The sequence below is a fragment of the Eurytemora carolleeae genome, unplaced genomic scaffold (genome assembly GCF_000591075.1).
Source record: "Eurytemora carolleeae unplaced genomic scaffold, Eaff_2.0 scaffold1220, whole genome shotgun sequence".
Taxonomy (NCBI): domain Eukaryota; kingdom Metazoa; phylum Arthropoda; class Copepoda; order Calanoida; family Temoridae; genus Eurytemora; species Eurytemora carolleeae.
This window is the reverse complement of record NW_019397753.1, coordinates 2,211-17,468: the sequence shown is the minus strand read 5'-3', so window position 1 is coordinate 17,468 and position 15,258 is coordinate 2,211. Positions and strand designations below refer to the sequence as shown.

Genomic DNA, 15,258 nt, shown 5'->3' with positions numbered 1-15,258 from the left:
TCCTGGTCACACGTTGTTTCTTCGAGGTCACATGTCCTTCTTTCCAGGTCACATGCCTTTCCTTACATGACATACGTCCTAACTTTCAGCTCATATTATCTTCTTTCCAAGTCATATGTCATTCATTTCAGGTCATAATACCTTCCTTCCAGGTAACATGTCCTTCAGTGCAGGTCACATGTCCTTTGTTTCAGGTCAAGTGTCCTTCCTTCCAGGTCACATGTCCTTTCATACAGGTCACATGTCCTTCCATCCAGGTCACATGTCCTTCCTTCCAGGTCACATGTCCTTCCATCCAGGTCACATGTCATTCATTGCAGGTCACATGTCCTTTGTTCCAGGCCACATACCCTTCATTCTAAATCTCTTGTACTCCTTTAGGGACAAACGTTTTCTTTCCAAGTTCTTTTTTAAAAAAACGATATCCTTGAAAAATTGAATGAAGAATAGTTCAATTGTAAAAGGTAAAAAATTTAAAAAAAAAATTTAAAAAGCAGCCATTGAAAGAAAGTATACACAGTAAAGAGACTGTAACCGTATGTGATATGTGATATATGATATGTGATATGTGATATGTTTTATGTAATATTTGAATGTGATATGTGATATGTGATATTTTTATGTGATATGTGAATATGTGAATATGTGATATGTGATATGTGATATGAGATCTGCTAGAAGCCTCCAAGTGAACCTCCTTACAAAGATGGCAATGCCAAATTTCCAATGGTACCCATAAAAAGTTTTGATTGAAATATCAATGTTTATAATTTTTGAAATCTAATTATTTTCAATTGCATGGTTTCTTTACTAAAGTAAATTTGGCATTGCACTGCAGAAAAACAAAGAGAATTTTAAGAATTAACTTCTGAATCTAGAATAACAACACTATCTGATATATTATTGAACAGATTAAGGTGTCAAGGGTATCCAGGTGAATCTAGAATAACAACACTATCTGACATATTATTGAGCAGATTAAAATTTCAAGGGTATCCAGGTGAATAGGGCAGTACCAGTTTTACATGGAGGCCCACTAGAAATAACGTTTACAATTCCTTGAACAGATTAAGGTGTCAAGGGTATCCAGGTGAATAGGGCAGTACCATCTTTACATGGAGGCCAACTAGAAATAACGTTTCCAATTCCTTTCACAAAAAGTGTAAAATACTGATTGTTGATTCAATGATACTCTCAGTAAAAAACTACAAATTGAATGAATAAATGTTTTTATGCTTTATTAGTGTTCTTGTTTCCTTAAATCAAATAAAGCTCAATCTTATTTTCACTTTTTATAAAAAGTTGGAGAATAGAACTATTTAGTCGACTTAAAAGATAAAAATATGCTTTAAAGGATTGTCAGAGTAACTTCAAGTTACCTTCCATAGTTCCGGATTCACAACAATGATCACGTTCTTGACAGCTGATCAGAGTTCAAATTTAATGAATTTGAGTCACGTCTCAAATTCGCCCAAAACCGGTTTCAATTGAGCGCCGGCTTAAATCTTGAAACAAGGAAAGATGGATNTGTTTAACAGTGAGTTTAGATATGTGAATAAATTCTCAGTACTCCCCGACTAAGCTAAATCTTCTCCGACAAAATTTAGTTCCGGCCTCACTTCCGGTATATAACTTCCGGTTTAGCGCCGGTATCTGGAGAGTGTGTTATTAGGTTATTTCCGATACATGTCACTGGACTGATTCTGTTTATTTTGAGCCCGAAACTTAAGAGAGACTATCGTCTTGAAACACAGTATCGGAAACCCGGTTTCATGAATGGGGTAAAGCAGTTTTGTAGATTCCAATATTTTAGTTTAGAAATATTATTTCATGTTTTTCTTTCCATTCTCTATTTATTTTCCGATTTCTTTATTGTTACTACGCAAAATTTGGACCCACTGTAGGAAAATGAAAGGGGGTTATATGCTGATATCGAATAGAATTCTATATTGATCGATACTAATTGTCTTTAATCTGTTGCATCTGTAAGGAGAAAATGGTTGAAAACGTCTTATACCCCAAGAGCGTTTATAATATATGTAGCGACCATATAAATTCAGAGAATTGTAATTTTCCACTTGGATCGAGAATAATTTGATTAAATCTAAAACTAATTATTGAGATATATTAACCTATACATGTTGAATTCAATTCGATGCATTCGTATAAAATTGATATTTGATACAACTTGCCTGCACGTGGATTTCTTAAAAATAGATATATATGGATGTATACAATTCTTCAAAATCTAACACTCTCAGATCCGTGAAACAAAAACTCTTTTTTGCCAAATTTTCGGTTTATTTAACCATCTTCAGGGCATATTCTAAAAAACATACAAAATAAGAAACTTGAATAATAAATGTTTAAGATTTAAAATTTAAAAGAATTAAAAGATAAAAGTAACTATGCATAAACAAATACAAATGAACAGATTTCAAAAGTAATACCTTGCTTTAACTCGACCAAAGATTAACTGAATATGAGTTTGAATTTTATGAATGGTGGTGGTCAGATCTAGGGTTGGAGGGGGGGGGAATAAATAAATGGTTCCAACAATATTTATGGTTTAAATACATGTATTTTAACCAGCTATTATGGTTTAAAATAATCATTTATGCATGGATATGTTCAATGCAATTTTAGATTAGAGCTGGGATATCAAAATATTTTTGATTCTTTGGAAAATGCGGGAAAATTCTGTTTCCTGCACGAGGTGCAACTCTGTATACCCCGCGGGAAAGATAGGATCACAGAACCGGTTTTCAATTTCCTGTTTGAGATTCTGGTATCTTACACCGTACAATATTACAAGCAGATAGCATGTAAGCTGGTAGTGTGTGTGATTGACAGTACAATTTTACTCCCCCCCACCCCACCCCCATTGATTCCTTTATTTTAAATCAGTATATTATTCTTTCATGAATTTATCTCAAAAATCAATAGGAAAATCTCAAACTTTGTTTAAAAGAATTTCAATCATGACATCCTTTCAAAAATTATTAAAAACTCGCTTTCTTCGTAGATTTTTGCCATAAAACAGAGATCCTTAATTTCTGCATATCTTTAAAAATCTTAAAACTTTGTTTTTTAGTATTGCATGTTGTTTGGTAGAGCCTGTTGAAAATGTGTTGATTTTTGATAAAATGATAAAACTGTAAAATGTTTGAGTAATCAGTTTGGAATTTTCCATCAATTAAACAATCAATTTGATCAAAAAGGGAATATCAAATTCATACGGGGAAAACANCGAGGGCTGAGGGAGCAAAAAAAGAATGGTTTGAGTAAACACGACAACGATTTTATTTAAACAATTAACAACGGGTTTAAGATAAATTTAAAATAAAGAATCTTTATGTGTTTCAATAAGAAGAATATACCAGAGATAGAGCAGGGTAGGGGGGTGGGGGATATTTGCATAAATATTAAGAAAAGTAATATCTAACTCCCCCCCTTTTGGTCCATATTTCCCCTTATACCCCCTCTACTATAAAGATAGACCCAGGTGGTTTTGGCAGATAGATAGACAGGGGGATATATATCCAATATGCCTTTCTTTCTATCTATCTATCTATCTATCTATCTATCATCTTTATATCTATCTATCTATCTATCTATCATCTTTATATCTATCTTTATTTATGTATTTATCTATCTATATTTTATTTGCTTTTAAATCACGATTTTATCTTTGCAACCTGATGGTGTAAATATTTTGTATTTCAAACTTAGACTAATTGATCTAAGCGAATTTATAGTTTTATTAGAAGGGTGCAGGGATGAAAATGCTCAAATCCACCATTTAAAAAACTAAGTGTGAAANGAAAATGAAATTTCTATTGGTTCAGAATAGACAACAAACACATGACTGAACCCTGATTGGATCAGGTGCTAATGGACTCGGCATACAGGAGTGATATTGCAACTTTCTGAATTTTTATGGACGCTACGTTCTTGGTATGAGTTGTTTTTAACAATTTTCTCCTCATAGACACAACAGATAGAAGTAAAATAAGTAGCGATCAAAAGGGATTACTTTTTGCTGTAAGCAGGAGCAAACCTGAGATTCTCAGGCTCCTGTGGGATATCGTAGTTTTCAGATTGGTTGCGTATTTGTTGAATATGATCTGTTTAATACTACAACTTTTATACAAAATTGCATATATATTAATTTTCGTATAAATTTGACACAGTTTAATATCAATTTCTCGAGACAGGAACATCAGATAGATGTTTTATAAGTATTGTTTAACGCCTAAGGTTCTCAGCCTATACCCCCTTTCATTTTTCCTTTACAGTCCCTTTAAGTTTAAGATCTAACCGTTATAATGCATGGTTCCGACATCTTCGTCAAGAAAGAAGGGTTCCTTGTTCTCTGTACTATCCTCAGAATCTTTCGTCAGTCCTGGTTCTCCACCATCTACTGGAACCTAGATATTGAGAAGGTATTAAAGAGATGGTTCTCCACCATCTACAGGAACCTACATAGGAAAGGAAAGGAGGAGAGAGAGAAAACGGAAAAGAGAAGGGAAGAGAAAGGAAAGGAAGGGAGAAGGAAGGGGAAAGGAAAGAAGGAGAGAAGGGAGGTCCTTATTCCAATATATTTTATTTGAAATTTTTCCTAAATATTTTAATTTTCTTATAAAACTATTCCGATATATAATCCTTAATTTCCGACATATTCCGATATATATTCTTTAATTTCTGACCTATTCCGATATATATTCCTCTTATTCTGAACTATTCCGATATATATTCCTTTTATTCTAACCTATTCCGATATATATTCCTTTAAACTATTTTAATATATATATTTCTTTAACTCTGACATATTCCAATATATGTTCCTTTAATTCCGACCTATTCCGATATATATTTCTTTTAATTCTGACCTATTCCAATATATATTCCTATAATCTTGACCTATTCCGATATAAATTTCTTTAATTCTGACCTATTCCGATATATTTTCCTTTAATCTTGGCCTTTTCTGATATATATTCCTATAATCTTGACCTATTCTGATATATATTCCTTTAATCTTGACCTATTCCGATATATATTCCTTTAAATCCGACCTATTCCGATACATTTTCCTTCAATCTTGACCTATTCCGATATATTTTCCTTTAATCTTGGCCTATTCCGATATATGTTCCTTTAATTCCGACCTATTCCGATATAAATTTCTTTAAATCTGACCTGTTTCGATATATATTCCTTTCCTTCCATCTTATTCCAATATATATTCCTTTAATTCTGATATATATTCCTTTAATCCCGATATTTATTCCTTTAATTCAAACCTATTCAGATATAAATTCTTTTAATCTTGACCTATTTAGATATATATTCCTTTAACTCTGACCTCTTCTGAGATATAAAAATAAACCTACTCAACAATTTAAACCAATCTAATAACATTCACCAATCAAAATTTGATGCAAATCTGTCCAAGGGTTTACGAGTTATGATCAAACATTCAAACAAACCAACATACAAACACCCACCCAAACAAACATTGCTACAATTCTATTATAAAAAGTAGTAATCTCTGTTTGTTTGTATGTCTGGTCATAACTCAGGAACCGATTTGTCTCAAATTTTGATTATGGAACTCGCTAGAAACATGGTAATGTTCTTAGCTTGGTTTAACAGGTCTAAGTTTATTAGGTTGACTCTCAGGTTTCCAAGGAAAGCAGGGTTACCAAGCTATTATTTAAATAAATGCTACCTCTACCCAGCCAAACCATAAATTATAGATGTAAAATAAAAAATGTTACATCCCTTCCTTCTTGGGTAACATATAGGGAACAGAAATGTAAGGCCACGGGCAACACCTGATACTTTTGCTTTTTAAAAATGTCTTTTTATCATCATTTTACACCCCCAGCATTAAAAAATGTGAAAAATTACCAAAATGAAAACATCAAAATTTTAAAAAACTTACTTTTATAGTCGTCATGCTCAGCTTAGTATATCCTCTATGTGGAGGAGAATGAGCAAGACTAAACCTCAAACCATTCTCATCCTCTCAACCTCCTACCATCCTCCCCCCCTCCCCTGCCCCCCTCCGCTGGTCCGGTCCCTTTACCGCCACTGTACGTCGCAAGACCTTGTCATCAAGGCAGTNACTCGACATGCAGGAGTGTCAGGTAACATGTCTGTCTGTTAGGTGTGCAAAGTGATCTTTAAATACCCCTCCCCCTTATTGCCCTGTTTTATGAAAAGAATATTTCATCAAATTTTGATTTGATTGAATAAAATTCATAAAAAAATGCTGCCTTATTAAAAGATAGTTCTTAATTGTAATCCTAGTATCTTAGAGTTAATTCCATTTTAGCTGGAGTTTTCGTAGAAGTCAGTCTAAAGTAAACTGTGTTTTTTGTCAGATATAAGCTTTCATATTTTCTGAAAATAGAAAATTGTAAATGATCGTCCATTAATAAAAGCTTCCGTTTAAATGTTACCCAAGAATAGCCAAATTAAGGCCCTGAAAAATATTACGACATAAAAGTCAGGCATTGCCATGCTGAAAATGAGCCCCAGTATTTTATTGCTAAACCTTGGTATTTTTTTTATTTAGTGTCCGGCCCTGATTGGTCAATAATCACCGCCACCGCGATGATTGGTCAGAAAATGAGGAGATGTCTTCTTATTGGCTGAATCTATCTGCCCCCCGGCCTCATTGGTTGGGGTTTTATAATGAACGGAGGCCACGGCTCCCACAGCCTCTTTTGCGCAGCTGACCTAGTTGGTTCCTATGACAGAAAGAGGGGGAGGGGAGAGGACCTTATGACGAGGAAGGGGGGAATAGGGGGTTTATAAGGGGCCTCTGGGTTGAGGGATAGGGGGTCTCAGGGTTAGGGGGTTTTGAAACCTCTAGTTAGGGACAATATAAGGACGGCAAAATGTACCCTAACAATTATAAATTTTATGAATCTGAATGATAAATGATTTCAAAGTCTTTTCTTTTTAATTTAGTTTTTCAACTTACTCATTTTGGACGCTTTGATACATTCACATTTGTATTGATTGCTATTTATTGTGAAAAAGTCACAAAATCTTTAATACCTCCTTTAACGAATATTTCTAACAACTTCATTCTTTTTGTTTATATTAAATTTACAACTTTAAAATTACAATATCGTCAGAAAGCGGTAATATTGAGTATTTTTGATCACAATTATTGGAAAAAATTAAACTTTTGGTTCAAAAGGCCCCAAAAACAGAATTCATAAAAATATTTGAGCTGTTTTGACTCGCAAAATATTTCAGTACATAAAGAAGTTAGAACCATAAAATTCTTGTTAAGCCTTGTGATTTTTCTTCTCTTCAAGTTTGTATTCATAAAGATCTGCCAAATAAATCGAGTTTTGGCCGAAAACTCAGATTTTCTAATCTTCTTTACACCATCAGGTTGCAACGATATAGGCAAAAGAACATTTAAACTCGTGGCAAAAACTCAATTTTTCTGTTAAGACTGTGAGAAAAGAATGAAACAAGCTCAATCGTTGGAAAAGTCGTTTAAGCTTTTTTGATGGTCCACATTTATTTTAGTGCATGAAAACAATTTTGAAATATGTTATGACTTTTCAAATTTTTGGCGAGACCCCTTTGAAAACCAAAAACCCCGATTGTTCAATTTCATTGGAGATCTGGGGGTTTCCAATGAATTTCTTAATTTGGGGGTGTCCAATGAATTTCTTTGGGTATCAAATAAAAATCTATGAGTCTCCAATGTCAAGTTTGGGGTCTCCCAACGAAAGTATGGGCTCTCCAATGAAATTTTGGAGTCTCCAATAAAAATATGGGGGTCTCCAATGAAAAGCTGGGTTCTCCAAAGAAATTGTAGGGGTCTCCAATAAAAAGATTGGGGCTCAGAGTCTGGGAAAAATCATCAGCTTTGGCGTACTATTGGAGATCCCCCTCTCATTGGAGACCTCATGGACCGACCTCATTGCCCAACTGTAGCTGCATCCACTTGACCTACCTTATGGTAATGATGTCCCATGGACTCCGCCACCTCCCTCTTGAACCTGGCGAGCTCCTCCTTGAACTCCTCGTCCAAGGTGTAGACGGGGGGATCGACAGTGTCCAAACACAGGGGGAACTCGTGCAGAAACTCCCAGCTGTCATCTCTAGCATGTCCCTGGTATAAAAAGAAACTGTTTACTCATTTCTAGCATGTCCCTGGTATAAAATGAAACTGTTTACTCATCTCTACCATGTCCCTGGTATAAAAGGAAGTGATTACTCATCTCTAGCATGTCCCTGGGATAAAAAAGAAACTGATTACTCATCTCTAGCATGTCACTGGTATATAAGGAAGTGATTACTCATCTCTAGCATGTCCCTGATATAAAAAGAAACTGATTACTCATCTCTAGCATGTCACTGGTATATAAGGAAGTGATTACTCATCTTTAGCATGTCCCTGATATAAAAAGAAACGGATTACTCATCTCTAGCATGTCCCTGGTATAAAAAAACTGATTACTCATCTCTAGCATGTCCCTGGTATAAAAGGAAGTGATTACTCATCTCTAGCATGTCCCTGGTATAAAAGGAAGTGATTACTCATCTCTAGCATGTCCCTCGTATAAAATTTGGGTTATTGGTAAGTAATCAGTTACTATTAAGATACTAATGAAAAAGAATTAAGATACGAAAATGAAAATAAAAATTTAGCATATTTATCTTTCGCCTTGGATAAATATGTTCTATTAAGTATAATTTAACTTTTTTGTTTTTTAAAACCTGAATACTAATCACTGCAAAACTGCTTAAATTATTTGCAAAATTGGCATACTCTGTTTTTTAACGAAAGATAAGATAAGCTTCTGAGAAATTGCCAGATTTTGTAAAATGGAGGATCAGTTGAAATTACATGTACAGTCCCTTTAATTAAAGGTACAGTCCCTTTCAGTTTTACCTGAACTCTGTAGAACTTGTATGTTCGACCAATTATAACTCTATCACTGCATCCCTAGATTTCACAAATTATTAAACCTCACTTTTTCTTTTCAAGCAAAAGCTAGAGGAATCTGTTTGTTTCAATATCATGGTTTTTATGATCATTAAAAGGAATCTAGAGAGTAAAAAACATAATTACCCTCGAAACGATGAGACTAAAATGACAACCTGAAACTCTTTATACAACATTCCTAAGATCTTATTTGGACAACTGCGGTGAATAGATAGTCTTTAGTTGTACAGGATTTTACATAAACAAACTACCAGCTGTGCATTACTGTATGGTGCAACCAGAAATGCAAGCAGCATTTCTGTCACGGTTTTTTACCCTCCTAACTTCTCTAGGTTTTATTTAACACCCAAGATTGAAACCAGCAAACATGTAAAAAAAAAATTTTATCTAATCCACAGCTCATCAGAAGGTTTTATTAGTCAAATGTGCTAGTATTAATTACTTAATTAGCTTCTTAATTAATTAGCTACTTAATTAATTAGCTACTAAATTAACTAGCTATTTAATTAGCTTCTTAATTAATTAGCTACATAATTAATTAGCTGATTAATAAGCTACTTGATTAATTAGACACTCAATTCATTAGCTACTTAATTTATTAGCTACTTAATTAATAAGCACCTTAATTAATTAGCTACTTAATTTATAAGCTACTTAACTAATAGGCTAATTAATTAATTGATATTACTTAAGGGTCTAAACTTAGATTACTCTTGGTTCTACATCTTCTTGAAAACTTTGTTTAAATTTTTGATCGAATTTTTGCTAACAGTAATTCCCGTTCTTCAGGGTTATTGTAAATTTTCTAGAAAATTATTCCCTCCCAATCAAACCCAAATCTGATTCGGATTCAACCTTCAAGCATAATATAAAAATGTGATTACTCAATAACTCCCGTCAACGACATTTTATTGGCGAGTTTAAATCTTTGAAAATTCAAGAAATCTTTCTTTTAAACTTATTGAATCTATTTTTTTTGTAAAAACAGTTTGGTTAGAAGTATTTAAAATTAGAAAAGTAATATTAAATGTCGATGACCGATCACCCCCTCCATCATTCCATTTTTGTTAATTTTTTAATTATTTAATCAACAAATATTTATATGTTTTTATCATTTAGAGCTTCTTAAATGCTAAAATACACACATTATACTTGAAAAACCTAGTATTTCCTCAGGCAGATTTTCATATAAGACTTTTATCAATTTGTTAAAGTTTTCATTCTTTTTAAAATTTCTGATTACTCCCTCGGTTGTCGCCATCCGAAGACACAATACATCAATACAATGTACTTTCCAAAAACAATTTCTAGCAAGTACAGCACTTTATCTGTGATATAGGAAAATAAACAAACTTAGCTCATGTGTGCAAAGATCCGGTTTGACAAAGATCGCTGGGACTTGGATTAAAATCTATTTTGTTAAAAACTACTATACTAGTAGAACAAATCAAAATTATAATACAATTAAGGACTGTGACCCTGTACGTATTTTAGGGGGTCAGGGAGGACTGTTTTTTCCACAATACTCCTCTTTGAATTCATTTGTCTTGTCTTCCATGGCGAGAATGGACAAAATGAATATATTCTGATAATCTTTTCATTTACAAAAACATTTTATGAATTGTAGCTAGCATTGATTTATAGTGAATTCAATTTAAAATTACTTTTTCTCGTTCAAATATTTATCCTTGACATGAATCCTGTAAACCCGTGTATATTAAGAGCTTTTTCGAAAAAAAAACATATATTTTATAGCAAAAGTACAAGAAAGCACAGTTCGGGATAATCTAAATATTTAAATAGATTCTAACAGCCATTATAGAAAAGATTTAGGGGCGCCAGCAGCACGCCATTACCTTTGTTTATTCAGAGTGGCGTGTTGAAAAATCTTATTTTCAAAGTTTTCAATTAAATAGCGGATTTCCCAGCAGGAATAGGGTTAAAATCCATTTTCTTAAAAACTAGGGAGGTTCCTTGTATATACTTGTAGAACAAATCAAAATTATAGTAAAATTAAGGACTGGGACCCTGTACGTATTTTAGGGGGTCAGGGAGGACTGGTTTTTTTTCACAATACTCCTCTTTGAATTCATTTGTCTTGTGTTTCATGGTGAGAATGAACAAAATGAATATATTCTGATAATCTTTTCATTTACATAAACATTGTATAAATTGTAGCTAGCATCGATTTATAGTGATTTCAATTTAAAATTACTTTTTCTCGTTCAAATATTTATCCTTGACATGAATCCTATAAACCCGTGTATATTAAGAGCTTTTTCGAAAAAAAACATTTATTTTATAGCAAAAGTACAAGAAAGCACAGTTCGGGATAATCTAAATATTAAATAGATTCTAACAGCCATATAGAAAAGATTTAGGAGCGCCAGCAGCACGCCATTCCCTTTGTTTATTCAGAGTAGCGTGTTGAAAAATCTTATTTTCAAAGTTTTCAATTAAATAGCGGATTTTTGGTCAAAATTCTTAACTTAAACATAACATTTAAACAACTTAGAGACTTCTCTCAAAAAAAATTCTTAAGCGTCCAAGCCTTATTTGACACAAATAAAAGGTTTATAAAATAAACTCAATTTGGCTGACCTCCTCTCCCCCTATAATACCAAATTCTGTGCCCTCTACTAACCAGGAACGATAATTTTGTTAGATGACAAACGGGATTTCCCGCTAAAGATCGTTCTATTTCGGGCAAATAACGAACGCCTAGCTAGATCCGATCTTTTTTAAAATACTCTTTATAGAAACATAAAATCGAAATTAAAATAGTTAAAAGGAGTGTTCGCGAAAAATGAAAGGGGGTATAGGCTTACGGCGATAAATAATCGCTTTTGATCGCTTCTAATCTTTCTTCTATCTGTTGCGTCTGTAATAAGAAAATTGTTAAAAACGTATCATACCGAAGAACGTAGTTTCTTTACAAATTCAGAAAGTTGTAACATACGACTCGGATCGTATCAAAATCAATTTAGTTCCAAACAAATCATTCAGATATCACAACTTATAGTCATCGATTATTTTTCGACGCATTCGTATACAGTTAATATTTCATAATATTTTTTACTTTCTATGATCCGAGAGTGACTTTTGAAAAAATTAATTCCTGATTAGAGGATTTTGATAATGAAGACTACATTTTCCATATTTTCCGGGAATAAAAAATATTATGAGATATCAACAAATGCGTCGAAAAATAATCGATGACTATAGGATTTAATATCTAAATTATTTGTTTGATAGTAATTTTATTTTTTTACGATTCAAGTCGTTTGTTCCAACTTCCTCAATTTGTATGAACGCTTCGTTCTTCGGTATGGGACGTTTTTAACAATTTTCTCCATATAGACGCAACAGATAGAAGTAAGATTATTAGCAATCAGAAACGATTATTTATCGCCGTAAGCCTATACCCCCTTTAATTTTTCGCGAACACTATAAAAAATATTATGAGAGATCAACAAATGCGTCGAAAAATAATCGATGACTATAGGATTTAATATCTAAATTATTTGTTTGATATTAATTTGATTTTTTTACTATCCAAGTCGTTTGTTCCAACTTCCTCAATTTGTATGAACGCTTCGTTCTTCGGTATGGGACGTTTTTAACAATTTTCTTCATATAGACGCAACAGATAGAAGTAAGATTATTAGCAATCAGAAACGATTATTTATCGCCGTAAGCCTATACCCCCTTTAATTTTTCGCGAACACTCACTTTAAGATCAATTAATATTGCTTGTACTAAAAACTATTTAAAAATTCATTAACACTTCCTGTAAAACAAAGTTAGGTCACGCGATCTGTTGAGATCGTTTCTACAATTTTCACATTTATGGAGTTTACAATCTATTACGATACCTTTGCAATATGTAGTTTGGAATCTTTGTCAACAATTATCACGTCGACCAAGATTTCTTCAACAACCGTCGCAACAATAGTACTTGTCTCCTGTGGCAACGACATGTTTGAGTAAACTGATTGTTTACTAAACTGCAGTACGATAGTGCAGAAAGTGCAGTACGCTCAATACGTATTTTGACTCTTGGAGTACATTTGAGTTTCTTGTATAAACTTAAGGCCGTAGAGCCGACCTAATGACTTACTTGGGGGGACGATAGTAGTACGTCTCATGTAAGAATTTTATTTGATAGATACAGTGATAACCAGAAAACTCCGAAATAGGAAGACGACTTTATAGCAATACTTCAGTATATTTGTTGTTGTTACAAAGCAAATAGTTTTACTAGACACTATAAAACCTACTAATTATATGAGATGGGTTTGTTTACATTATAAAATTGCAGTGTCCCATGCTGATTGGACTATATAATGTCATATTTAGAGTCTAAAAGTCGTCTTCCTATTTCAGAGTTTTCTGGTTATCACTGTAGATTATTAGAACGCACACAGTCGGAGACGTCTTCTGGTCAACCATTGTAGTGTTGAACAGAAAACGTACTCTAGGAGAGCCGGTTATATTTGAAATCTTGAATCCCTGTATAGAAATCCAAGAAATATAAAAGGATAAGAAGATTTTAAATCAACCACACAAAAATTGTTTGTATTAAAAAAATTTCCGGCTCTAAAAAGTCCTTCGGGAAAATGTCCTGGAAATGTTTACTTCAAATTATTTTGAATATTTTTCACAAATAAACTCAATTTAATTGAAGATTCTTCTTCGTTAGTTAGAAAACTTGTTCGTTCACCATTTGAAAAAAATTTGTGTAAAAGAAAATTACCCCTTTTTAAAATGTTTATTTCCCATGACTTTTTTCAAAGGACTTTGATAAATTTCGGACTTTTTTATAGTGTTTTATTGAAAGTATTTTTTCCATAGACTTTTTAGATGGATTCCAATTAACGTCCCGTTTGAAAATGAAACCGGGATGATAGGTTTTTTTTCTTAAGATTTATTATCAAAATATTATTTCATGAACTTTGGTTACTTTCCCCCAATTTAATCAGAATAAATTCGTAAAAGTGACATCACTGCTACTGACTACTGTCGCGAAAGTACAGGACTGCTTCAAAAACCTTTTTTTCCGGGCATTCAAAAATGATGTCTGTCAAAACGACATACTTATTATAAATCGTTATTTGTCCCTTTACTGTCATGTTAAATGGAACACCCTATATACGATGTTTTTAATCGCTTTGGGTCGTTTTAAAAAAAATATATAAAACTTCTAAGATTTCCAAACTGTATTATGTTAAAAGGCGGTGGTAGCTCTTTAGCCTGCAAACTGAACATTTTTACATTTTTTCTTTTTGTTATTTTTCTTAACTGTAGAGTCGTTTTTTAAATAAAACTATAACTATAATTAATATGCCAGGGGGGTCAAATAAGTATATTCAATTTCTTTAATTGAGGGCCAAAATCTCAACTTTAGAATTTTTCAAAATAAAAAAATGCTTGATTTTACAATTAAGATGATTTTTTACATTTTTGAAAGAATATCTGAATTTGTGAGTTTGGAAATAATCGACGTTTTTAATTCCAAAAAAATTTTCCGGCAAAAGTTTTTGTCTGCTAAAGTATCGCAGAAATCGACATGATATAATCTATTTTTTAATTTAACATTTGTCCTCTGATTTTAATTCATCGTATTACTCGGTCAAGATATAGACAAGAGGAAGAAATATTGAGATTAATAACAAAGTGCGTACACATGTACGGAAACGGTATTATAAAGTCGTCCCAATTAAAAATTTATTTTCGACATAAAACTTCCATATAATTATGATGAAATATCTTATGAAAAAGTTCTCAACTTCCTCTTTATTTGTATTCAAAATCCACTGCATACAAGGAAATCCTGTCAATGTACTTTCTTGGCTTTCTGGGATGTAAGAAGTACATGACTGAACTAAATGGACCGGATTGAACTGGATTGAACTGGATGAAGCAAGATTGAATTGGATTAAACTGGATTGAGCTAGATGAAGCTAGATTGAACTGGATGGAACTGGATTGAACTGGATTAGACTTGATGGAACTAGATTGAACTGGATGGAACTAGATTGAACTGATTGAACTTGATGGAACTAGACTGAACTGGATGGAACTGGATTGAACTGGATTGAACTGGATTGAACTAGGTTGAACTGGATTGAATGAAAAGGAAGAGTACTGAATGAAGATGGATTGAGTAGGATCTAAACCGGATTACAAGCTTAGTTTAATGCTAGAAAATAGTTACCACTCGTGGTATTCTATCTATCTATCTATCTATCTATCTATCTATCTATCTA

The 15,258-nt window shown here is 32.9% G+C and overlaps 1 protein-coding gene across 1 annotated transcript; it reads right to left on the bottom strand.

Moving 5' to 3' along the window:
- Positions 1 to 4,316: 4,316 nt before the first annotated feature.
- LOC111715777 (uncharacterized) lies at positions 4,317 to 13,006 on the bottom strand. The gene is made up of 4 exons (XM_023491144.1): positions 12,865 to 13,006; positions 8,936 to 8,989; positions 7,994 to 8,152; positions 4,317 to 4,430 (listed from the first exon to the last, which is right to left on the bottom strand). Exons 1-4 carry the CDS (start codon positions 12,967 to 12,969, stop codon positions 4,317 to 4,319), a joined length of 432 nt encoding a protein of 143 aa, XP_023346912.1. The 5' UTR covers positions 12,970 to 13,006.
- Between the last annotated feature and the right edge of the window lie 2,252 nt (positions 13,007 to 15,258).

Coding starts and splice junctions, on each gene's coding strand:
- LOC111715777 (XM_023491144.1), bottom strand. CDS start 12,969: ATGTCGTTGCCACAGGAGACAAGTACTATTGTTGCGACGGTTGTTGAA. Junction 8,990..12,864: donor CCAAACTACATATTGCAAAG/GTATCGTAATAG, acceptor TGTGAAATCTAG/GGATGCAGTGATAGAGTTAT. Junction 8,153..8,935: donor ACAAGTTCTACAGAGTTCAG/GTAAAACTGAAA, acceptor TTTTTATACCAG/GGACATGCTAGAGATGACAG.